The 23,795-nt window shown below is 51.9% G+C and overlaps 2 protein-coding genes across 4 annotated transcripts; one reads left to right on the top strand and one right to left on the bottom strand.

The window, feature by feature from the left end:
* Nucleotides 1-1,776: 1,776 nt before the first annotated feature.
* htra3b (HtrA serine peptidase 3b) lies at nt 1,777-6,452 on the top strand. The gene is made up of 9 exons (XM_061764640.1): nt 1,777-2,329; nt 3,459-3,567; nt 3,653-3,785; nt 3,868-3,957; nt 4,477-4,671; nt 4,743-4,775; nt 5,164-5,381; nt 5,456-5,554; nt 5,852-6,452. Exons 1-9 carry the CDS (start codon nt 1,927-1,929, stop codon nt 6,018-6,020), a joined length of 1,449 nt encoding a protein of 482 aa, XP_061620624.1. The 5' UTR covers nt 1,777-1,926; the 3' UTR covers nt 6,021-6,452.
* Nucleotides 6,453-7,394: 942 nt separating this feature from the next.
* Nucleotides 7,395-23,738, bottom strand: acox3 (acyl-CoA oxidase 3, pristanoyl). Of its 3 annotated transcripts, XM_061764624.1 has the most exons (20): nt 23,623-23,738; nt 21,903-22,025; nt 21,730-21,827; nt 21,526-21,661; nt 19,675-19,749; nt 19,510-19,599; nt 18,102-18,245; nt 17,933-18,021; nt 14,830-14,926; nt 14,574-14,756; nt 13,685-13,807; nt 11,896-12,016; nt 11,704-11,826; nt 11,103-11,216; nt 10,904-11,019; nt 9,953-10,127; nt 8,664-8,731; nt 8,449-8,535; nt 7,717-7,856; nt 7,395-7,624 (listed from the first exon to the last, which is right to left on the bottom strand). In XM_061764624.1, the coding sequence occupies exons 2-19, from the start codon at nt 22,020-22,022 to the stop codon at nt 7,737-7,739; spliced, it is 2,079 nt and encodes a 692-aa protein (XP_061620608.1). In that variant the 5' UTR covers nt 22,023-22,025; nt 23,623-23,738; the 3' UTR covers nt 7,395-7,624; nt 7,717-7,736. The 3 variants fall into 3 exon arrangements, 2 of the variants coding, with proteins under 2 accessions (XP_061620608.1, XP_061620609.1); XR_009786934.1 differs by lacking the exons at nt 7,395-7,624; nt 7,717-7,856 and having other exon boundaries at nt 11,103-11,158; XM_061764625.1 differs by lacking the exons at nt 9,953-10,127; nt 10,904-11,019; nt 11,103-11,216.
* Between the last annotated feature and the right edge of the window lie 57 nt (nt 23,739-23,795).

A 23,795-nucleotide genomic window follows, 5' to 3' on the forward strand; every position in this document is an offset into this window, starting at 1 on the left:
GTAGCGCTGGCCCACGGAACGTCAACTAGACCGATCCTATTTCAAATTCATCGGCCCACAATATGAAAATTGGTTGCTCAGAACAGTTCAATCAATTAACTAGGAAAACACGTCTCGCCATTTGCACACATTATTAATGCCTTTAATATCAGCATTTCTGGTATGCATCTGCCGCTCCAAGATGCCGTCTCACCTCCATACAGTGTTCTCTCGTACCGTCTCTGTTTTTTGTGCATCTTTGGAGACAGTATGCGACTTACTTGCACAAGGGAAGGCGTGACTAAACATTAGGGAGTCGACTCCAGACTTTCTTTCACAAATCCGCTCAGTTTTTTTCTCAAGAGTTACTGCGGTCTATGGCGCTTGGAGGAGCCAAAGGCGACGCGAGCCGGAGTGCAGGTCACGCTCCGAAAGAGAAAATTCCGAATTCCGCTCCCATCGATTCGCCTCGCAAATCGACGCTCGTCACCCAACAAAACGGACGAGCTTCATCTTCTGACGTTCCGCCGCCCTGTGCTTCACGGAGACATGGCTTTGTGAACACGTCCCCGATGGCGCCGTCATGCTTCCAACCGCACCGGGCAGACCGTGTCACGGAGGTATCGGGGAAAAGAAAATGTGGCGGGATGTGCTTCTATGACAACGACAAACGGTGTACTGACGTCACAGAGCTCAGCACGCACTGCAGCCCGGACTTGGAATCGCTGTTTTTGAACTGTCAGCCACTGTACTCGCATCTTTCATTCTCGCCGGTGTTGACGTTTCTCCTCGAGCTAACACGAAGGCCGCACACCTAACACTCGCTGAACAAGTAAATGAAATTGGAAAAAAATAAAACACCCAGACTCACCCCTCATTATTCTTGAGGACTTTAACCAAGCTAAACTCCCCAAATACAAGCAGTGCGTCGACTGTCCTACCAGGGAAAGTAACATTTCAGACCACTGCCAGTTCTTGCTCCTGCAACGATTCACACAATTGAGGGATGGCCAAAGCTAACCATGAAACAAATGTCTGCAAAAGCACACGGATGGATTTTGTTCTATACACGAGCACTTCCACGCACGACGCCATAGACCGAGAGAAAGAGAGCAAGGGAGAAAGGGAGGGACATCGAGAAAGATGGAGAGATAGAGAAAGAGAATGTGTGAGAAAGAAAAAGGGAGAGATGAGAGAGCGAGAAAGGGAGTGAGATAGAGAAATCGAGTAAGACAAAGGTAAAATAGGGAGAGAGAGAGAGAGAGAGAGAGAGAGTTGCGGCAAACAGAAGCCGAGCGCCCCCCCCGGGGGCCCTTAGAGGCGGGTGCTGGAGCGCGCCCCCACTGGGGCCTCCGACGCCCGCGTGGCGACCAGGATCGAGTTTATTTTCTTCACATTCAAATCGTTCACACGCATTTTCAAACTATGATTAATTGAATTATAATGAACAATAAAAAGCTAAATAGTTTGTTGCTCATATTTCTGGCTTTGATTACTTCAAGTACATCGACTACCAAGTTACGAATGAAGAATGAAATCAATGAATCAAGAGATTTCGATGAGCAACTTCCTTAGTTTTGAAAACTTGAGGCCGATTCAACCTCAATTTTTGTTTGTTTGCTTTCCAAATGACGTTATTTGAAAAGGGTTACATGGTGAGCATTTCAAAGTGCAAACAATTGTTTTGTGGCGTTGAAAGTCAAACAGGCAGGACGGAGGACAGCACAAATGTGAAAGTGGAGACTTGAAAAGGGAACCTTTGTCGCTCCTCCTCCTCCTCCTCCTCCTCCTCCCGAACAGTGGGATGGACGTTTCCCGCTGCAAACAGAGACGGGACAAAGCCGATTTCTAAAACAGATCCAGACGCCGCTCGAGGATGCGTTTGGCACGAGAAACGGCGGCACCACCGGCACCGACTCACCTGGTGCGCCTTTAAGTTGAGCCAAAATGCAGATGTTGGCACTGGCGTGGGCGGTGGCGCTGCTGTGCCCGAAGGCGTCACGGTCCGTAGAGTGTCCGGCGAGGTGCGACGTGAGGGCCTGCCCGAGCCCCGGCTGCCCCGGCGGCTACGTGGCGGACCGCTGCAACTGCTGCTTGGTGTGCGCCGCCGGCGAGGGAGAGCCGTGCGGCGGCCGGGACGGCCCGGCCTGCGGCGACGGCCTGGAGTGCCGTCGCCCGGACGCCGAGCTGCGGGGTTTGTGTCGCTGCAAGCTGAGCCAGGAGGCGTGCGGCAGCGACGGGAAGACGTACGCCAACGCGTGCCGGCTGAGGGCCGCCGGCAGGAAGGCGCTGCAGCGGGGACTCCGGGACGTCGGCCAGGTCCGAACGGGACCCTGTCGCGGCGGCGCGGGTAGGAAGAGCAGGAAAACACACGACACATCGAGTCAGCTTGAGAAAATCTCACGGCGCACCGCCAAACAAAAACGCCAGCCCATGTACACACGACATGATGTTCTACTACTGGTCTGAAAAGGAGGAGCGAGTTGTATCTTCAATCAAATAACCTTCTGAACGTGTAGTGGATCCCCGCTGTTCACATTGACCGCAAACGGCGAAAACCTGCGGTTAATTGACGCCCATCGTAATTGTCGTTGAGAATCGACCGACTAGTTCGTAGAACACTCGGCCATTATGGGGTTGCGCGAATGGCGAGGTTTCCCGGACCTTCTGCCGGGCGCTCGGACTCGATTGTTTCATGGAGTTTTTCTTTGACGTTAAAGCACTTGCAGTCCTCTTTGCGAGCAGTGCTGTACGAATAAAATCCACTGAAACGAGATCCGCTGTTGTGCCGTCATGATTTTCTGGCTTATTCCAGAGCGGCGGTGCTTTAGACGAGGGCGGCGACAGCTGCCTCGCACATTTGTTTTGGCACATTCCGCAACGCCGTTCTTCTGCTCACTGACGCATTCAAAGCAGCAAGAAAGAGAAGCAGCCTTTCGGGAGGGCTGAGCGAGACCCTTCCCCGAACCGGGGTGAGGTCATCTCGTTAGGATGCAACTCGAGTCTTGAGGAATTCGCACACCGACTCCTTTCCAGTGCTTGCGCAAATTGTGCATGTTTGGCAGACCTCCAATCTCGACATTCCATCACTCTTGCTACTTTAACTTTTAACAATTTGAACTCATGTTTAACTTGAATTGACTGACTTTCGGGAATTGGGAGAAGGTGGGGGCGTGCTTCCCAATCCTGAAACTCGACACCAGGAAGCACGGAAAACGTCCCTATTTTGAGTTCACCGCGCCCTTTCCATATGGAACAGCGTGTGCGCGCATGCCAGATAAAACCGTGATTAAAGGCAAATGTAAGGCAAGTTGTCCGCAATTTGAGATTTCCTGTTTCCTGACTTGCCATTTGCGTGTGTGCGTGCGTGCGTACCATTTCAAATGACTGAGGCCAAGTGGGGATCGTGTACACTGTCGCGGCCGTCGAGGAGATCCGCCTTGAACACGACACTTGCTTTTTGCGCCCATGTACCCGAGGTACTGCCAGTACAACACGTGCTGCCAGCCCTCGATACAGGTTCAACTTCATCGCCGACGTGGTGGAGAAGATCGCCCCGGCTGTGGTCCACATAGAACTGTTCCTCAGGTATACACTAACGGCAGTGTGTGTGTGCGTGTGTGTGCGCGTGTGCGTGCGCGCGCGTTGACGTGTGTGCGCGCTCTCACCCGAGGCATCCCCTGTTCGGCCGCAACATCCCTCTGTCGAGCGGCTCGGGCTTCGTGATGTCCGGGCACGGGCTGATCGTGACCAACGCTCACGTGGTCTCCGGCAACTCGCCCGTGTCGGCTCGCCAGCACCTGAAGGTACGCGCCTGGACCACAAAACCCAAAAAGTCCGCCGAGAAGCACGACATCAAAGCGCTGACAGCTTTGTCACCTCCTGAAGGTCCAGATGCAGAACGGCGACGTTTACGAAGCCGGCATCAAAGACATCGACAAGAAGTCGGACATTGCCACCATCAAAATCCACCCTCAGGTCAGTTGGGATTTGCCCATCCGGGGTCACTCCCGGACGGAAGGTGGCACTCGCAGGGCACGCGTCGCGAGGGTTGGCGTTCTGGGGCTTTTCACCGCACAGGGCGGATACGGTCCGGATTAAGGTCACGGTTCCGTTCGCGTTGGCTACAATTAGGGGACGAAACTGCTTCCCTTTTGTGTAAACATGGGCAGCATTTCAAATAAAACAACATCTTACATCGTTTCAAGAAGGTGCAACATCACGGGTTCGAGTCCGGTAACGGTAACAGTTTCAACTGCGTGAATTGCCAAATTGCATTTGTAATTGCTTGCTAGCCAGACGCTGAGCCGCACTGCGTTTTCGTCTTGTTTTGTTAACACGAGAACACGTCTTGTCCCCGTCGCCCGTGCATACTTAGTCACATTTTTGAGCAGAAGTCAAGGAAAACTGTGACAAGCTTTTGCGGGCCACACAAAAGGACACCGAGGGCTTACGGTCAGGAGGACTCGCGGCGCATTAAGCCATTTCCCTTCCCAGACCGAGCTCCCCGTCCTGCTTCTGGGTCACAGCGCCGACTTGAGGCCCGGCGAGTTTGTGGTGGCCATCGGCAGCCCCTTCGCCCTCCAGAACACGGTCACCACCGGCATCGTCAGCACGGCCCAGAGGGACGGCAAGGAGCTGGGCCTCCGGGACTCGGACATGGACTACGTCCAGACGGACGCCGTCATCAATGTGAGCGTCCGCCGGTGTCGGGGCGCGCCGAGGGAACGCCTCACCTTTCTTCTCGGTCTTCTCCTTCACAGTTTGGCAACTCAGGAGGGCCTCTGGTCAACTTGGTAAGGCTTTCTTTGCTTTCTTTTTGGGAATAACCCCGCTGCCCTGTTCAGCTGCACGGCGGATCTGTACGCGTTTGTGCCGGAACGGTTTTGCTGTGCTGTGCGACATCACAACAGTTATCGGTAGATTCGGGGGAGGTGGGCATGCAATAACTAACCAAGAGACACGGGCAGGACAGGATGTGGGAAAACGAGCAAGGCAGCGCCGCGGTGGGATTCTGTGAGTCGTTGCGTTACGAGAACTTTGCGTTGCTGTTCGTAATTCAAGCCCACGGCGTGTCTATCGAACTCATTCGCGAATGAACACCGTATCAGCCGGCGCACCCAGGAACGGTGAGCCCGGCCTTTGCTTTCATACGCGGCCGAGCCCAGCAGCTCTTCTTTTCAGGACGGCGAGGTGATCGGCATCAATACCTTGAAGGTCGCCGCGGGAATCTCCTTCGCCATCCCTTCGGACAGGATCACGCGCTTTCTCAACAACTCCCTGGCCGAGCACGGCACAGGCGAGACATCGATCGCGCCTCCGCCCCCGCGTCCGTCCCCTTCAGATGTCCGGCCGGCCAAGAAGCGCTTCATCGGCATCAGGATGCTCACCGTCACTCCGGCGTAAGTCCCGCCGCTCGGCACCCTTTTACCGCGACCGGCGACCGCGCCCTCCTCAAGGCGGCTCTGTTCTGCAGGCTGGTTGAGGAACTACGACAGCAGAGGCCCGACTTTCCCGACGTTCCCGGCGGCGGCATCTACGTCCACGAGGTGGTTCCTCACTCCCCGGCGCAGAAGTAAGAGCCTGCCGGCCGTTCCTCACCGCACAAAAGCCCGCCCGAGGCCCGTACACGGCTCAGGCGACTACCGGCCGGAGGGTCGGGTCTGGATTTGCGGCCAAACGGCTTCCACGCGGACCGGTCGGGTCCGTCATTTCGAGGGCAGCCGCGGCCGAGATAGTCGAAGAATATGGGCCAAAAGAGCGGACGGACCGAGCTGGGCAGGTTTGGGGCACCGCGGTGTCCTCGAACTGCTCCGGTCTGGGTTTGCCGACAAAAATGACAAAACGTGACCGCCGTCGTTTGTGCTTCCAGAGGCGGCATCAGAGACGGCGACATCCTCGTCAAGCTGAACGGGCGCCCCGTGCTGAGCGCGGCTCAGCTGCAGAGGGCGCTCCGGGAGGAGACGGCCCTCCTGCTGGAGGTTAGGCGGGGCGGCGACGACCTGCTCTTCGACATTCAACCGGACGTCATGGCGCAATAAACAACGGTGAGCTGCAAAAGCAGCCGGAGTCGGGAATCGGTGAGGGAGCTGTTGCGCAACCATCTGCAACAGCTCCAAATGCGCCCCTATACGTACTCCCACATACTTGGACTTTTGGACGCATCGCGCAGCGCCTCCTGTCAAGAGACGGGAAAACGAAGACTTCCCCAAACTCCCTGTTGTTATCCGCCAAAAGCTCACAATTGTTGCCTTTTCCCCTCACAAGTCTGAAATGAAGGTTTTGTGACGTTTCTCCAAACGCCGCTGGAGAGAGAGAGAGAGAGAGCAGCCCCGTGTGCCACCGTGCGGCAGCCATTTTGCATCCTCACAATAACAGGCAGCCAAGTAAATGCTGTTATTTCAGAGATATTCATGAATATGGAGGAATTTGTCTTTCCCGTTATTGCGATTGCATAAAGACAGGAGGTGTTACGACTGACTTGATTATTTATGCACTTTATCAACTCACCCCGTTTTATGAAGCCGTTTATGGCTTTACTGTTACGCAAGACGCCTATTTCAGCGTTAACAAGGATTGCCGTTACGACAAATACCCAAAACTTTGAAGCATCGACTTTTTCAAAATAGCATAAACGCAATGTCTACATTGGAATTTGTTTAAGCATTACTGCTCAAAGGATAGGAAATGGCTTCTTCCGCTTAAGAGTTGAAGAGCGACACGTACTTTCTAACCACGCCGCTAAATTGCCGACATGGACCGTTGTTTTCTTCATGACCTCCGGACAGGAGCGGCTCGGCGGGAAGGAACGTCTTCCCGGTCCGGAGGGAAAGCCGAGCCCGTCCGCGCCCGACTCCGTCTCCGGGTTCGGGTTGCGCTGCACAAAAGGGAAAGAGACGACAAGCCAAAGAAGTGCTACTTCTGCTATGCTCGCACGTTTAAAAGTTGACCTGCGAACCAAATGTGAAAATCAATGTTGTTCATTTGAAGAATCCCACTCCGGTACATGTCGGGGCACCACGGCAACAACAGACACAGAACGACATCCATCCCGTCGTTGTTTTGTCAATCCACGCGTCGGTGCTCAGCGCTCACCTGCTTTTCCTTCCTTCCACAACAGAACAAACACGCCTGCAAAAGCTTGTCGCGAAATCCACACGAGCTGCATTTTGTTCTCCACTGGGAGCGAGGCCAACGGCTCCGAGGAGGCCACCCTTTTGTTTGCTCCGAAGCCGCCGGCGGTTGGAATTCCTTCCATTTCGGGGTTGGACACGTTCAACGTGAGCGCGGGCCAAGTTAGATACAAAGCGTTTCCTTCCCAGACGACGTGAACTCACTTTGACCCGCCGGAAAAGGAGAAAGAAATTGAAATCCCCCCCCCCCCCCCCAAAAGAAAATCAATCCCACAATACAGCGTTGATCAAGAGGTCCCTTTATTGATAAGCCGTTGATGAGTAAGTGATAATATGCATTCTGCGTGTATTGCTGAATGACGTCATCGCCTCATTTCACCCAACCAATCGAGTGCAGAAAAGCTGATATGCATTCGATTTTCAGATGTGCTGGGATGACGCGACGGCCGTAGCGCAACATTAGCGGCGACGTGACGGATCGCCCACTTGGACTTTGGGACCTCTGGAGCTCCCTAAAATAGGAACGAGCGAATGATTGCGAACGCACAAATACAAGTTGTTGCGTCTTCGCGTGCGGGCGGAGGCTTCCGAACGGAGAACGTACGCTCGCCCGGCGCGCGGCGTCTAGAGTTTGGGCCGCAGAGATCCCACGGCGGGCTTGTCGGAGCAGAACTCTTTCCACCAGGACGGCCGCTCCATCGCTCGGTGCCCCTGCGTCACCGTGGACCAGAGGTTCTTGTACAGCTGCAGCCACACGGACACACACACACACACACACACACACACACTTTGCGTCACTCACTCTCGCGTGCGCGTTTGTCCGCGGCTCCGAATACTTTGTGCCCACTCGAGCGGCTCTGCACTTTTAGTGACAACGCTTTACTTTTGAGGTCTGTACTTTGGGCCGTTTACTTAGTCGAAACCTTTTCAGCAAAGAGGCGACTTCAACTGCGGTCGGCAGACATCTCGGGGTGACCGATTGTTCGATACCGTCAGCCAATGACGTGCGTTCTGTGCCGGCCTTAAAAGAACACAACAAAAAAAACGCTCCCCCTTATCAAATAAAGGTGCACTTTTTTCCGTTAGGACCCCTAATTTTGCATTTTGGGTGAGTCCATTTATAACGTTTATCTCGTGTCCAGTGAGTTTTTTCTTCTTGAGTAAAACGCTTGTGAATAAAAGAGGGAACCAAAGTTGTGCCAAGCGATGAAAATGGGGATCGTGTATCATTGCCATTTCAGAGTCTGACTTGGGAAGAAGAGCTCAATTAGTCTTCGTTATTTGAATGAAGTCGCGTTTACTCGTACTCGAGTGCCGCGCGTAACGAGGAACTCGCCTGTCCGTCGGCGTTGCCGATGGGGGAGTTGAGGATGAAGTCCGGGGGGGCCACGGCATCCGCCAGCGCCACCGCGTCGTCCTTCAGCTGCAAACAAATTCACTTGACTCTTTCGCATCGTTTGAACTGGAATCCTCCTCCTCCTCATCATCATCATCATGAGGAAGGTTATGATGGTTGTTATTATGGCGTGCGCGCGTGCGTGCGAGCAGGACCTGCGCGCAGAGAGTAAGAACGGCCGTCTGGATCAGGCGGCCCGGCTCCCTTCCGCTCAGGAAAGCACCTGCGCACAAAAGCACACAAAGGCGACTCGCCGTTAAGCATGAGCTCTCTCTGGGGAAAACGTCGCTTCCGCGGTCTCACGACTCATCGTTGCGTCATAGCCGCGACTCCTTTCGTTGCGTCGGTTCGAGTGCGGACCGCACGGAGCCGAGTTCTCGCGTGCGGCATTCTCCGCAGCTTTTCTGACTCGTCAAGTCCGTGGCTAAGAAACCCTTCGACGTCGGCGAACTGGATTCATTGACAGTAGCTGCCGAGATCCCGCCCGCGTCCCCGTTTTCTTTCTTCAAAAATTCAGAGCGTACTTGTCGGACACACCGGAAGAGTTTGTCCACAATTCTGCCAGTTTGCTACTGAGCCAGGAACCTAAGCTCGTTTTGTCGGATTTTGTTTTTTGTTTTGTTTTATCAGTGGGTACGACGTAACCAAGTACAAAGACTTGATTAGCATACTTTTTTAAGCTATCTGTACTCGACTCCGTCTTTTTCAGACGACGTTTTCCTTTCCCTCCCTACTTTTGAAAACGTGGACTTCCTACGGCTGACTTTTTCACCTTTTTCAACCTGGCCACGCGACGGAAAAACTCAAGCGCGGTTGAGCGTTTCGTTGCTCGATTGAAAACTGCAGAAAAAGGGAGGAGGAACGCGACCCAGGGAGCATTTGACGCCGGCGGCGACCGAGTTGGTCTTCACAAAGTCAGCGACAGCGTTTTTGACCCTCCTTATCAGTGCGAGGACTCTGCGAGTGAAGAAAAGGAGGAAGCGCATATTTTGGGGGTTTTTTTCCTTCATTGAGCCAAGTAACGTGCGTGAACGTCCATGATTCTTGCAAGAATCTCAAATTGTCATACGAGATAAATCAGGCGGAGATATCGCGAGCATTTTCGGTTCCCGAAGCCCTTTTTACAGTCACTTGTCATTTCCAAACGAGTTCTCAATCAATCACTTTTCTGTGTAAATGATGATGAACCATTTGTAAGGTTCACCATAACTGACCTCCGACCAAAACGAGTTTGACAGCCCCGTCTCCTTCCTTTTCCGTACTTGTCTTTCTGCCTCCTCTGTTGATTTGGCCAATTTGTGGGGGTTTTTTTGCAGCCGTTTCCCTATTGTGTTAGTTTGCGTTTTCTTCGTCTATTGTTGCAAGTCGTCGCATCCCCCGGACAAAGGAGCCGGGGGGGGGGGGCTTCCTCCTATTCGCAGCTAAGGCCCCACGCGAAGACTACCTTGGTAGAGGGCGGCCATGTGGCCGCTGAGGCTCCACAGTCCGTAAAGCGCACAAAGCTTCCCGAGGACGGCTCGCAGTCGTCTCGGCGTGTCCTCGCGCCGAGTCCACTCGTGGAACCTGAGGAGGCAGCAGCGTTCGACGTAGGCCAAGGCCAGGTCGCGGCAGTAGTACACCTGGACGGACAGACGCCTCTTAACACGTGCGCTGCGTACACATCGAAAATGCAAGAGTTAACGAGAGAGGGCCATTTGTGCCAAAACGGCACCTGGAATTGTTCCATGGGAGACTTGACTGCATGGAAATTGGGCGACAAATGCGATCATTATGAGATGTGCGAGGGAAACATGACAAATATCAAGGTACTGTGGAAGGTACTGAAAATTTGCTGGACATTTGACAAATGTTGCCGGAAAAGGTAGATAGGCGTACGTGTGGGAATTTTGGCACGGAACATGTCGACGAGTGAAAGACGGGGATGGATCGGACGGCAACGGGACTCTTCTTGCAGCTCGGCTCACGACGCCGCCTCCCTCCCGAAGAAACAACCGGTTCGAGGCCCTGAGACTGAAAGGGCCCGGATCGATGACCGATCTTCACGGGCGCCGTTAAGTACTTCCCGAGACGTCCTAAAGGAGGCGAACGCCTTCGAGTACGAACCGTTTCAATCGGTCGAGAAACGCGGAAATTGACGGTGGCAAATATGCCTCATCATCTCTATTGCTGATCGAGGGAATGTTATTGATAGTCGGGCATATGTCCTCAATCAGCTGAAAAGTTTCCGTTTGGAATTGGGGAGGGAAAGCGGGAATTTTCCCAATGTGAAAAGTACAAAACCCAAAGTCCTGACTTTTGGGGGTCTTTGCAATCGGTTGAGAAATGCGGAAGAAGCGGAAGGAATAATTGAAATGAAGAATTTTGCCGAGAAGGAAGAGGAGACCTCTTTACGTGCCTGGCTGTTGTTGCGGGCCTCGAAGTCGTCTTGGCCCGAAGTCCGGTGCCGCTCCATCCTCTTGTGACTCTCCTCCAGGAGGAAGCACACCAGCCACTCGTAGGCCGCCAGCGCCGCTGACGGGGAAGCCACACGGCCGTCGGTCGGATCACGCGAGCGTCGCCTCGCGGACGCCGAAACGCCGAGGGAGGAAAAGTACCTGCGGAGTCCGCGCAGTCGTCGATCGTGCGCGCTGTGAAGCGGCTCTCTCGGATCCTGTGGAAATGGTCCAGGAAGTCCACCGTGTGAAGAGGAGACCGGATGCGCGCGCCGTCTGAAAGCGCCCTCGGCGACACAAACGCCGGCACAAACTTGAGCGCGAGCGTCCTCTCGACTGCGGCGCGACACGCTCGGTGCGCTTCCTAGACCGCGAGGGGGCGAGAGGCGGACTACGCCGGCTGCGGACCGCTCGCGTACGGAGACCGACTCCACCCACGCCGCCCGCGCCCGAGTCGACATCGGACTGACCGACTGGTACGTTTCTCAAAGTATACACGCAACTGCGATCGCCGTCAAAATGTTGCGCTTTTAAAGAGCCCTCAGAAAGTCCACATCTGGGAGAAGGTCACGGAACCTTCCTCAATTCATCCCATTTCCAGCCAATCAAGTTGCGCTCTTTTGCTCATATGATCCTGACGCTGCTTTTTCAAAACGAGCTCTTTTACAATTCAAACGCATCTCCTAAAAGCGAAGGACGTTTGGGCTTTTTGTCGACGAAGACAGGAAGTGTATGTTGAAAGACGAAGAGGCGGAGGACTGACCGCGTCGCTTGGCGTCCATCCAGGCCAGGAGGTAATTGCTGGTTTGCTGCAGTAGCACGTTGTTGTCCCCCTCGTAGGTGCAGTTGGGGTCGTTGTCGTCGCGCAGACTCCCCAGCCGGTTCACTGCGGACGGAGCGCAGCGTGAGGAAGCGCGGGAGACGCGCTCGCGCGCCCGAGGCCGCAAACACTCACTGGCCAGGTAACCGTGACCGCCACAGGCCTCGCGGCACTCCTGGATTCCCCGCTGAGCCGTCCACGAGGCCGAGGCCTTGCCCGAGCAGGCCAGCGCGTGGATCTCCCTGCCCAGCTCGGCCTGCAACACACGCGCGCCGGCCCGCTCAACTCAAACCGCACCTTTCTTCAAGCCATTCCGTGATATGGACAATGGGAGATTTGAATCATTGGAAATCAAATCGGAAAACTCAATTCCAATTTTTGGCCCTTTTTCAAAATAATCCTCATCGGCCACTTTTGCCCAATAAACGCCGCTGTCCTCTTACATCCTCACGAAACAGAAAAAGCTCTTCACCGTCGGCGTCGCGTAAAATGATGTCCTTGCGCCGTTTGTCCACTATATCCCACCGCCGATAACAACCGGGAAACCGCGCTACTTTATTGTTTGCGTGTGTATGTGCGTGGAGGGAACGTCGAAATGAGGAAAACCGTGTGGTGGTCATCATCGGTGCTCGGGAGAGGACGTTCCTTCAAGGATTGCTTGAGGTATGTTCGCGTACTTCTCATACGGTACGGCTCGCAAGCGGGCAACAAAACCTTCTGCACTAACAGAAGATGATACCCCCACGCCCCCCCCAAAAAAAAAAAAAAAAAAATAATAATAATAATAATAATAATACAAATATTCCAAACATGCTAGCCTTTTCATTTTGGCGGCGTAGGGCCAAGATCGTTGGTCGCGGATTGTGTCACACGGCACGAAGTTTTGTCGTTCCCGACAACATATGGGCCGCGATAGCTAATCGGGCGGGCCAACGTCGGGGCTAAAATCCTGTCGTCCCATCTGTCCGTCAGGTTTCAGCGTTTGTGTGACCGGACGCACACATTCCTTGTCGAAAACGTTCCCGTTTCTGTTGAAGCGTCTCTCTCTGCACACCGTCGGCGGAAAGCGCAACTCCCTGGTCCGAATGTGACGAAGGCGTCTCTGGTTTGCGGTTTGCAATCTTCACCTCGTGGCAAAGAAAATCATTTCAAAGAGCATTCTGCAGAAAGCTTTTTCCAGTAACTTCACCATTATGTGGCGCACATACTGCATACATCTATGTCCGACATTTAAAGACAAATTCACCAGTTCATCCTTTTTTATGTACTTGGAAATTTCTCCGTTGTGAAGTTAAACAAACTTAAAGTCAAAGTATTGTAGAACAGTCAAATGTTCGGCCTGTAATTCAGATCTTCCTTGTTGTAAGGGACCGAAAGATTATTATTATGATTCTTTTTTTTGAATTGGCCGAGTCATCGGCCGATATGGGAATGGCCATTGGCCTAAAAAACAAACATTTCGGTCGGGCCCTCATACTATATATAATGAGAAAGAATTGCCACACAAAATAACAAAAACGGTGCGATCCATAAGGATTTGACATTTGACGCCAATATCGAAGACCAAATGCTAACAGGACGCATGCTGACACGGAGCAAAATAATGAACGCAACTGTCCGGAATAGAAGCTGAACACTTTGAAGATGAAATAGTGGAAATGCGCTGAGAAATGCGAGAAATGCGGAAGCAGCTGGCAAATATATTTTCCTTCGGGAAATCCGGTGCAACCGTGGTAATTGTGGGCATGTGAAAAAGACTTTGCAACGTGGCCCGAATGAGCTGAACACTTTCAAGTCGGGACGCTTTGCATCCACTGAGAAATGTGTGGCAAGAGGAGATCCAGTTGGATCCTTTTTATCCTCGAAGGAGAAACCGGGCGGGCGACTCGCATCTTCTGGCAAGGACGATGAAAGCGCGACGCACCTGTCTGTCGCCGTGCTCCCCCATCATCTGTCCCACGCGAAGCTCCACAAAGTCGTCGAAGAGGGATTTGGAGAAACGCTCCAGAGCGTACGTTGCCGCCAGGTACGGAATCAGACGCCATTGCTGCAAAGACACAAGAACATCGGTCGGGACGAGGGATCTTCACGAATGTCAACGAAGAACGCCGAGCCACGACATCGCGCCCTTTCGTCCTGCTGCCGGAATGTGCTGTGAGCGGGTCATCTTGAAAAGCAATATATCCCATGATGCATTGCGCGGCGACAGAAACACGCCGTTAATGTTTGAGGAGCTGTGGCGCTAAAATAGCTCGAACATACAAAGTGCCAAGGTTGGATTCATTTGATGAAATACAGGCAACTTGGACCCGGAAAGCATTTGTGGAATATTTCTTCGGGGACGTCCCCGAGCTGATGTCCATCAGGTTCGTCGTAATGACGGACGGGACTTGGATGACCACCAAAACCCTTTTTCATTTGATTCATGACGACTCAACTCCATCTTCCACCAGATCAAAATCGCACGTTTCGTTTGCTCCCTGACCACGCTCGAGCGCAAAACACTTTGAATGAATCAAAAAAGGCCATTAATCCGTTCCAGCACCCCAAAAAAATATATTTTACTTTTTGTGCTTTCGCTTTTTCAGGAAGGAAGAAGAGCACCGTCTAATATTGTAGCTTACGTCTATTAACAATTAAACAGCATGTAAAGAATTCAACAGTTTGTGCATCATGAAGAAACGCTGCAATCCGATTCAATGTGCTGTGCCCGCCTTGGCCACCGGGGGGCGGTATTGGATTGGGCCATACAGTCACGCAGACGCAAAGCAAGACGAAAGTGCTACTTCTACGACTGTGAGTGACATTCTGACCTGCAACTGGTACTCGATGACGGGAAGCTCCTCGCCGTCCTTGGGCCCGAACTGCCTCCTGGTGGCGGAGAAGCGTACTGCCACAGTCAGGGCCAGCTTGAGGTTGACCAGGGCCATCCTGGCAATGGACACCCGGCCTCCGGACAGGGCGCCCAGGGACGCGCCGAAACGCTTGTCGGGGTCCTTCACAAACGCAAAAGCTCGGGCCCCGGCGTGCGCTTCCCCCATAGTGGATTCCGAGAAGGACCGCGTTTACCTGGAAAGGGCTCACGTATTTACCGGCGGGCGTCACGTCGCCGGTCTTGTTCAGGAGATTCTCCCGCGGGATCCTCACGTTGTGGAACAAAGCAAACCTGCGCACAGCGCAGTCTCATACACGCACACACGCACGCGCGCACACAGAGACGCACGTTGTCATCCACTGACGAGGTTATTCCTTCGTAGAAGCTAAGCAATCAATGAGAAATGTGGCCAATTCTTCAATAACTTCCCGTGTTGTTTATTCACCTCTGCACGGTCGATAACAGCCTCACTGCTTTAAGGGCACCTTGTTATAATAATAATCAGAATCATCATAAAAAGTCATTTGGAACTCAAATTAAGGCTCATTTTTAGGGCTGTCGTAATCAATTCCTCTGTCAATTATTTTTTCCCAGTTAATCGAATACAAAAACCTTCGTTCAATAAGAGGACATTATTTCAAACGCAAAAACACATTATTATTATTATAATGATGATGATGATGATGATGATGATGATAACCCCTCCTGGAAGACGTCACCTTATCGTGGTGGAGGGGTTTGTGTGTCCCAATGATCCTAGGAGCCAAGTTGTCTAGGGCTTCACGGCCCGGGTAGGCTCACCCATGGCAAACGGGTCCTAGGTGAGGGACCAGAAAAGCACGGCTAAAAGACTCCTACGATGAAAAATGTAAGTGGATCGAGGTTTCCCTTGCCCGGACGCGGGTCACCGGGGCCCCCCCTTTGGAGCCAGGCCTGGAGGTGGGGCTAGAAGGCGAGCGCATGGTGGCCAGGCCTGCACCCATAGGGCCTGGCCGGGCACAGCCCCAAAGGGTAACGTGGGTTCCCCTTCCCATGGGCGCACCACATGTGGGAGGGGCCATAGGGGTCGGGTGCAGTGCGAGCTGGGCGGGGACCGAAGGCGGGAGCTTGCCGGTCCGATCCCCAGCTACAGAAGCTGGCTCTAGGGACGTGGAATGTCACCTCTCTGGCAGGGAAGGAGCCCGCCCGAGCCGGTGTGTGAGGTCGAGAAGTTCCGATTAGATATAGTCGGACTCGCCTCCACGCACGGCTTGGGCTCTGGTACCAGTCCTCTCGAGAGGGGTTGGACTCTCTTCCACTCTGGAGTCGCCCACGGTGAAAAGCGCCAAACAGGTGGGGGTATGCTTATTGCCCCCCCGACTCGGCGCTGTGGCCGTAAGGTGGTCGGTGCCTGTCGTGGCGGCAATCCCCGAACCCGTTGGTGGACATCAACAGTGAGGGATGCCGTCAAGCTGAAGGAGTCCTATCGGGCCTTTTTGGCCTGTGGGACTCCTGAGGTAGCTGATGGGTACCGGCTGGCCAAGCGGAATGCAGCTTTGGTGGTCCCCTGAAGCGGAAACTCGGGCATGGGAGGAGTTCGGTGAGGCCACGGAGAAAGACTTCCGGACGGCTTCGAGGAAATTCTGGTGCACCATCCGGCGTCTCAGGAGGGGGAAGCAGTGCACCATCAACACTGTGTATAGTGGGGAGAGGGCGCTGCTGACCTCGACTCGGGATGTTGTGAGTCGGTGGGGAGAATACTTCGAAGAGCTCCTCAATTCAACCGACACGCCTTCCCATGAGGAAGCAGAGTCTGGGTTCTCTGAGGCGGGCTCTCCTATCTCTGGGTTTGAAGTCACCGAGGTGGTTAAAAAGCTCCTCGGTGGCAAGGCCCCGGGGGTGGATGAGATTCGCCCGGAGTTCCTAAAGGCTCTGGATGTTGCTCTGTAACATCGCGTGGACATCGGGGACAGTGCCTCTGGATTGGCAGACTGGGGTGGTGGTCCCCCTTTTTAAGAAGGGGGACAGGGTGTGTTCCGACTACAAGGGGATCACACTCCTCAGCCTCCCTGGTCAGGGGTGCTGGAGAGGAGGGTCCGTCGGGAAGTCGAATCTCAGAGTCAAGAGGAGCAGTGTGGTTTTCGTCCTGGCCATGGAACAGTGGACCAGCTCTTCACCCTCGGCAGGGTCCTCGAGGGTGCATAGGAGTTCGCCCAACCAGTCTACATGTGTTTTGTGGACTTGGAGAAGGCGTTCGATCGTGTCCATCGGGGAGTCCTGTGGGTGGTGCTTCGGGACTATGGGGTACCGAACCCCCTGATACGGACTGTTCGGTCCCTGTACGACCGGTGTCCGAGTTCGGTCCGCATTACTGGCAGTAAGTCGAACGCTTTTCCGGTGATTGTGTTTAAAGGCTGTTTAAAGGCTGCCCTTTGTCACCGATTCTGTTCATAACTTTTATGGACAGAATTTCTAGGCGCAGCCGAGGCGTAGAGGGGGTCCGGTTTGGTGGCCTCAGTATTGCATCTCTGCTTTTTGCAGATGATGTGGTTTTGTTGGCTTCATCAAGCCACGATCTCAGACTCCCACTCGAGCGGTTCGCAGCAGAGTGTGTAGCGGCTGGGATGAGAATCAGCACCTCCAAATCTGAGACCGTGGTCCTCAGTCGGAAAAGGGTGGCGTGCCCTCCCCGGGTCGGGGATGAGATCCTGCCCCGAGTGGAGGAGTTCAAGTATCTCGGGGTCTTGTTCACGAGTGAGGGAAGAATGGAACGGGAGATCGACAGGCGGATCGATGCGGCGTCTGCAGTGATGCGGACTTTGTATCGGTCCGTTGTGGTGAAGGAGGAGCTAAGCCGAAAGGCGAAGCTCTCGATTTACCGGTCGATCTACGTTCCTACCCTCACCTATGGTCACGAGCTGGAGAGACTACATCTCTCGGCTGGCCTGGGAACGCCTCGGGATCCCCTCAGAAGAGCTGGATGAAGTGGCTGGGGAGAGGGAAGTTTGGGCGTCCCTGCTAAAGCTAATGCCCCCTCCACCCGACCTCGGATAAGCGGTAGAAAATGGATGGCTGGATGGATGATGATGATGATGATGATTCAGTTACTTGTGGTCTCTAACATGCCAGAAAAAGGCAACTAAAAACCTGACTATTTACTGTGAACAGGCTGAAATTCCAAGGTTCTGACAATTTGGAGTTAAACAAGATCTGCAAACAATTTGATCATCGCTACTGACTTTGTTTTGGGGCACCCTGTAGTAATAACTGGCCGCGCTAATAGCCATGAAGCGGTCGGTCGAAGTCAGCCGGACGTACCCGTTATCCAGTCCGTTTTGGCCCAACTTCTTGCCCATATCTCCGACCAGCACACCGGGCAGAGCCAGCAGCGTCTTGGGATCTCTCACCTGCGCTCAATGCCGGCGGCTTGTTGTTACATTTCCGCCAAGGCGCTGCAGAGAGCCAAAGTTGAAGGGAGCGACCGTACCGGGACCACGAAGGTGTGCAGGCCGTGGCAGGCCCCATCCGGCGTGTAGAGCTGCGCTAACACCAGCGCGTGAGTGGCCGTCTTCCCCAGGTTGCCCACCCAAAACTTGGCTGCCTCGAAATCTGGAGAGTTGATGACAAACTCCTGCAAGGCACCAAAGAGACCTTTTTTTTTTTTTTTAAATCATGTCTGGAAGCAAGGTGCTTCCGGGTGGCACAACGCCAGTGGTCCTGGTTGGAACGGCCGCGTCAACTTGCGGACCCAGAGAGTTCCCTAAAACGGCCACTAAAAATCCCGCTGGAATGACTCTGGAACGCATTCATCGTTGGCCACACCACAAGTCTGAAACGAGATACTGAATGCAACCAGAGGCCGCCGCCGCCGCTCGCAAAGCGCCAGACTGGGCAGCGAATGTCCATCATCACGTTAGTGGAAGGCAACCTTTGCTTGGCTCGAGTCGCTCAGCCAAACAAACTGCTCCTCGAAGAATTCAGCGTCAAATGAGCCCGTTAATCCCACCGACATTCATTGGCCGCTCCCTCAACGATCATCTCAATTTCCACGTTCCGTCTCCCTTTCAAGCTGTGATTTCGATTTTGGCTTCTCACGATCTTCAAAACGATTGTGGCCCCTGAATGCACCATGTGACAAATGTTGTTCTCGTGCTTCAAGCGGTTCTGTATTGCCACCGCAGTTGGAGTTTACCGTCAAAGCAAACGCGCAACAAAAACTATGACAAACATCGCCAGCTTCATGCTATCACTCAATGGGAATCCCCATTGACGGGCTAGCAAAAATTAGCATTAGAAGTGACGGGAGGGCTTCATCTTCAAAAAGCGAATGGCTACACACAAACGCTGTAGTAACACATACACCCAGGAAATATAAGGGTACTCACTGGAGTTCGGTTTATTCAAATGAGTTCAAGTTAAGATTGCAACTTTCTTCTACTTGTTATCCATGCATGCATCGTACCACACTGCCCCCTATCAGGCCACAGCAGGAATTTCTTTTGATTTATTGCTATTCTTTGAATACGTTATTCTTTGACTTATTTCATTTCATTTTGTGGTTGTTCTTTTAAGTTCTATTTGAAATTGAGTTTTGGTAGTTGAATAAATACCAAACTTTAAATCAATGAATAATCCTTGTGATGATTCTTTTTATTTTATTATCTCCCCCCCCCCCCCCCTCCAATCGTCGTCCAGCCCGAAGCCCACGACACATTTCCTTTTAGGCTGACATTTCACACATTCAAACTAAGGTGGTAGAGAAGAAGGTTAAATTCAAGCCGTAACCAATTTTCTCAACGGCGTCGAAGGCTTCGCCGTGTCAGTTCCGCCTTTCGCCACCCGGAAGTACACGTGACGTCACGGTGAAAGGTCTTATGGGGCGAGTGTGTTCGCACCTGGGTGGAGGGCTGGTAGGTGGCGGTGGTCCTCATGGCTCTGGTGTTGCTGCCGTGACTCAGCTCGGTCAACGCGAAGCACCCGAACATCTGCCGAGGGCGGGAAAATGGCCTGACTCCATTCGAGCAGATGTGATGACGTGACGCCCGCCCGCCGCCGCTTACCGTCATGTCTTCGACGCCGTGCACGTACTTGCCGTGTCGGGCCGACCCGCCGGTGGCGACCGTCGCCCCGAACATCTGGGCCGCAAGAATGACTAGTTATTTCTATAATCGCACCTTGCAAAGCAGGAAAAGACGCAGAAGACAAAAACGACACAATGGCATCGAGCCCAAACAAACAAATACCAACCAACAACTCTCACACTGGAGATCGACGATCATCTCTTGCGCAGATTTTCAAGCGAGCAATTTTTATGTTCAAATTTAGAATTGAGCGCCTTCAGTGGAGTACCATGTTGTGTCAAAACATGGCAGGCAGCACCGAGTTCAATTAAGAGGAGATAGAGAGGCGGAGAAGGGCCCCAACTAAGCTCCAGCAGTAGTCTTTCCCACAGAGTAGAGATTCTATGCGTGTGAGGATTGTCATATGCTTTATTTGGGTGTGTTGCTGCTTGCTATGCATTTAAGTACCAGTGGTTTCAAGGTTTAGAATTACTGTAACAGCTATGCTAATTCCTCTTAGCCCATCTATGGCATTTCACATTATATGCTAGCCTTAAGCTAGCAGACGTTCAGTCGAAATAACGCGGTATGATTGAACATTTTGGTGTATGTATGTATGTATATATATATATATATATATATATATACACACACGCAACACACAATGCTTAATGTTTTTCTGTTAAATATATTATAGAAGTTATCATTTATTTGCTTAGCTTGCATTAGTATGATGGACAATTTTAGATGTTTCGCCTTCAAAAAGAAGACTCAGCATCATCCATGGAAGGACGCTTGGACCAAGGACGTGATCGGATGTGGTCGGGTCGTGACAGGTGTTGATCCAATATTATGTGTTGTGTCTTATTGCTTAGAATACTATGTCTGGGAAAAAACCCTCTTATTATCAAATATTTTGTGTTGTGTCTTATTACTTAGAATAATATCAAATATTATGTGTTGTGTCTTATTGCTTAGAATACTATGTCTGGGAAAAAACCCTCTTATTATCAAATATTTTGTGTTGTGTCTTATTACTTAGAATAATATCAAATATTATGTGTTGTGTCTTATTGCTTAAAATACTATGTCTGGGAAAAAACCCTCTTATTATCAAATATTCTGTGTTGTGTCTTATTGCTTAGAACATTATGATTGTAAATCCCTCCTATTTCAAATAAATACAGGAGCGAGGGGGGGGGATTGTTTAGAGCGTGTTGAGAGACTGTGATCTGAACAATCTCCCATACGCCCTCCTCATGAGAAAAAGTAACAAGCGTCTTCATTCCTTTTGTGTCTATTATAATGTTGGGTAAGATTAATCCAACATTTTCCAACTAGGAGAGCGTGAAAACAGGTGCTAAGGAATATTTTTTTAAGTTAAAATGTGTTTAAATGCCTTTAAGGGGTTAGTGGGAGGGGTAAAAAACAAAAAATACAAACGAGAAAATATATTCACATATTTATATTACATATTTGGAGTCTGAGGACACAGCTTTGAGTCCCACTACGGCCCAAAAACGCAACAAAAAAAATTGAATAAAATAAAAAGGCAACGAGTTGTTGGAGAGTTGCTAGTGTGCATTCTGGGTACTGTGGAGGTGCCCTTGAGCAAGGCATTGTACCAACCACCTCAGCTCAAGTGGAGCAGCACTCTTTGCGCGCCTCTCACTCTCAATCTGCCGGCATGTGTGCCAGTTTTCCATTCGGAGAGACACGCCAAGAAGTTGAACAAATTCCCCCCGGCCCCCTTAATACGGTCTCTCACCTACCGCGGGTGGATGTGGAACATCTCCCCCGCGATAAACGAGGGTTCACTGTATCGAACCTTTTCCTCCCCCGAGTACTCACGCCTTTGTTGAGGAAGAACTTGGCCGCCAAGGACCAGTCGAACATTCCCAAGCAGTCGTTGAGGATCACCGTCTTCCACGGGTCGGCCACGGCCTCTTCGTTGGTCAGGAAGTCGTAGCGGAACAGCTGCTTCACCCTGTGGGTTTGCGGCACAAACGTCTGAGTCAACGCAGGCGTGTGCAAAACGTACAGTCCACCTGGCACCTGAGGAAGGTGAGCTCCCGCATTCGCTCCACAGGGACGTCTTCACCCGGCGTCCTGGAGAAAAGCGGGTCGTTCTCCATCGCCGCGAAGACACGTTGCTGCGGCACAGCGCGACAGGAAAAGGGAGCTGAGAAACACAAAGACCGCAAGAGAGGAGCGCGCTCTGGCTCTACCTTCAACGCCATCATCTCTTCTCCGTCCAGGAAGAGACGCATCTCCTTCCACGGGAAAGAAGCTTTTTGCCTGTAGATGTCCAGCGGCCCGCTTGGGAGGTCAGACACTTGCTGCGTCATTGTCTTCAAATGTTCACAACGAGTATTAGACGGCCTTTCATCGCTCGCGTTAGTCTGCACCAAATTTCTTGCTTGATTGCTTCTGCCCACCTTCCAAATTTTGGTCTACCTACTAAAACATTCCAATCTCCAAAATGCATATTCACAAACTCCAGATGTCGTCCTTGACTTTTGACATTCCAAAAATTCCTAATTTTCCTACAGTTCCACAAGAAAAAAACTCAACAAAAAAACATTCAAGTCAAGGAGACATTGGACAAAACAAAGCGTCTCAGCCTTGAAGCTGCCTTACCCCGTAAACACTTCCACGGATTCCCACCCTTCAAATACTCAGACAATCCCAGCTGCTATGCTTTTCATGTGAAATATTGGCACTTTCCCCAGATGCTTTACATATTTAGCTCTTCCGTTCACATTTCCTGACGGACTCAAACCATGATCCGTCTTTTGTAGCTGAATGAGTTCAATGGACCAAAGTTGCTGATATTTTCTGAAAATGTCAACCGAACTTGGTTCATTTCTGCCTGACGGACGTAACTGAGAACGCTTTTCTTTCTTCTCATTCCAGAGTGCCAGGTTCTGTTGGGAACTTCCGGGACCGACCCGTCTGAACACACGCAAAAATACGCACCTTCACGTGTCGGTGGATCAACGCCGGCTTGGGCGACCGAGTCAGTGCGGCCACGCTTGCCAGAATTGGGAGGGAATTTGTTCTCGGGGCGTAATTGTAAAAAGGGATGACTCGCAACATTTTGATGTGTATCTGAATGACGGAGTTAAAACTCTGCATGATCACACTGTCATGATATGGAATTTCTTTTGTTTTGTAATACAGTATATAAGAATAGATGAAATATTTTGTTCATCCAGTCAGCCAGAGCTGCAAGGAATCTGAAGTTATCAATGTCCTTGCACCGTTGTTCCTGTCATACTGTGTTTTTATTGGCACATTAAGGACAAAAGTCAAGAAAGGCAAAACCAAAACATCCAAGCAAGACGTTTTTTTCCTGTTTTTAAGAATGTTGGGTAGGGAAAGCTGCAGCTGGCTACTAGTGCGGACTCAATCGGTGGCAACAACTGGAAAATGAAATGCTCGTATTTGAAGGGGAATATATTGAGGAAACGCAAAACTGAACGAGTACACTTTGGGAACGGTGGACGGTTGAAAACTTTGAATTCTGAACTACGAACTGAATGAGTTCATTTTTAGAACGGTGACCTGAAGTTTGAATCTGAATTTTCCAAACACTGCGAAAATACAGCGTGGAATGCAATTTGTCCAGAAGCGGCGTTCTCCAGTTAAGTCTCTTTTTTTATGATGATTATGATACACGATTGAGCTCGCTGAACGCAGGTTGCTCTCCATTTAGCCTTCTTTGGAATGCTTATCAATGCCGAGCAGAGTTCAAGGTTCGTCGCTCGATTGGCAAACTCCAGCAACCTGTCAACGCCAACCGTGCCTTCGCGCAAATACTACGCCATGAGGAATATCCGCAATTCATTCAATCCAACGGACGACAGCAAACATTTTCAACTCGCCACAAAAGCGGAGCAACCATTCATCCAAGTGGCTGCCATGACGCGGCTCTTGTCGTCTTACCTCGTTGTCGACTTTTTGTGAACGCGCGAGAACCCGAGTTGGCGAGACGAAACGTCGCTTGTGGGCGTCGGCCACGCCCACTGCACTCCGGACCCGGAAGTACAGCACACTGCGCACGCGGACGCGGACGCGGGCGCCATCTTGGGACAGTTTGAGAGAAGACGGCTTTTACC

Source organism: Phyllopteryx taeniolatus, chromosome 23 (assembly GCF_024500385.1).
Source record: "Phyllopteryx taeniolatus isolate TA_2022b chromosome 23, UOR_Ptae_1.2, whole genome shotgun sequence".
Classification (NCBI taxonomy): Eukaryota; Metazoa; Chordata; class Actinopteri; order Syngnathiformes; family Syngnathidae; genus Phyllopteryx; species Phyllopteryx taeniolatus.

Bases quoted from the DNA above. Each gene is read 5' to 3' on its own strand.
- htra3b (XM_061764640.1), top strand. From the start codon at position 1,927: ATGCAGATGTTGGCACTGGCGTGGGCGGTGGCGCTGCTGTGCCCGAAG. The intron at 2,330-3,458 runs GTAGGAAGAGCA...CATGTACCCGAG, and splicing joins ACCCTGTCGCGGCGGCGCGG to GTACTGCCAGTACAACACGT. The intron at 4,776-5,163 runs GTAAGGCTTTCT...TCTTCTTTTCAG, and splicing joins GAGGGCCTCTGGTCAACTTG to GACGGCGAGGTGATCGGCAT.
- acox3 (XM_061764624.1), bottom strand. From the start codon at position 22,022: ATGACGCAGCAAGTGTCTGACCTCCCAAGCGGGCCGCTGGACATCTAC. The intron at 10,128-10,903 runs GCACGTAAAGAG...CTGTCCGTCCAG, and splicing joins AGGCCCGCAACAACAGCCAG to GTGTACTACTGCCGCGACCT. The intron at 8,536-8,663 runs GTCCTGCTCGCA...ATTTGTTTGCAG, and splicing joins TTCTTACTCTCTGCGCGCAG to CTGAAGGACGACGCGGTGGC.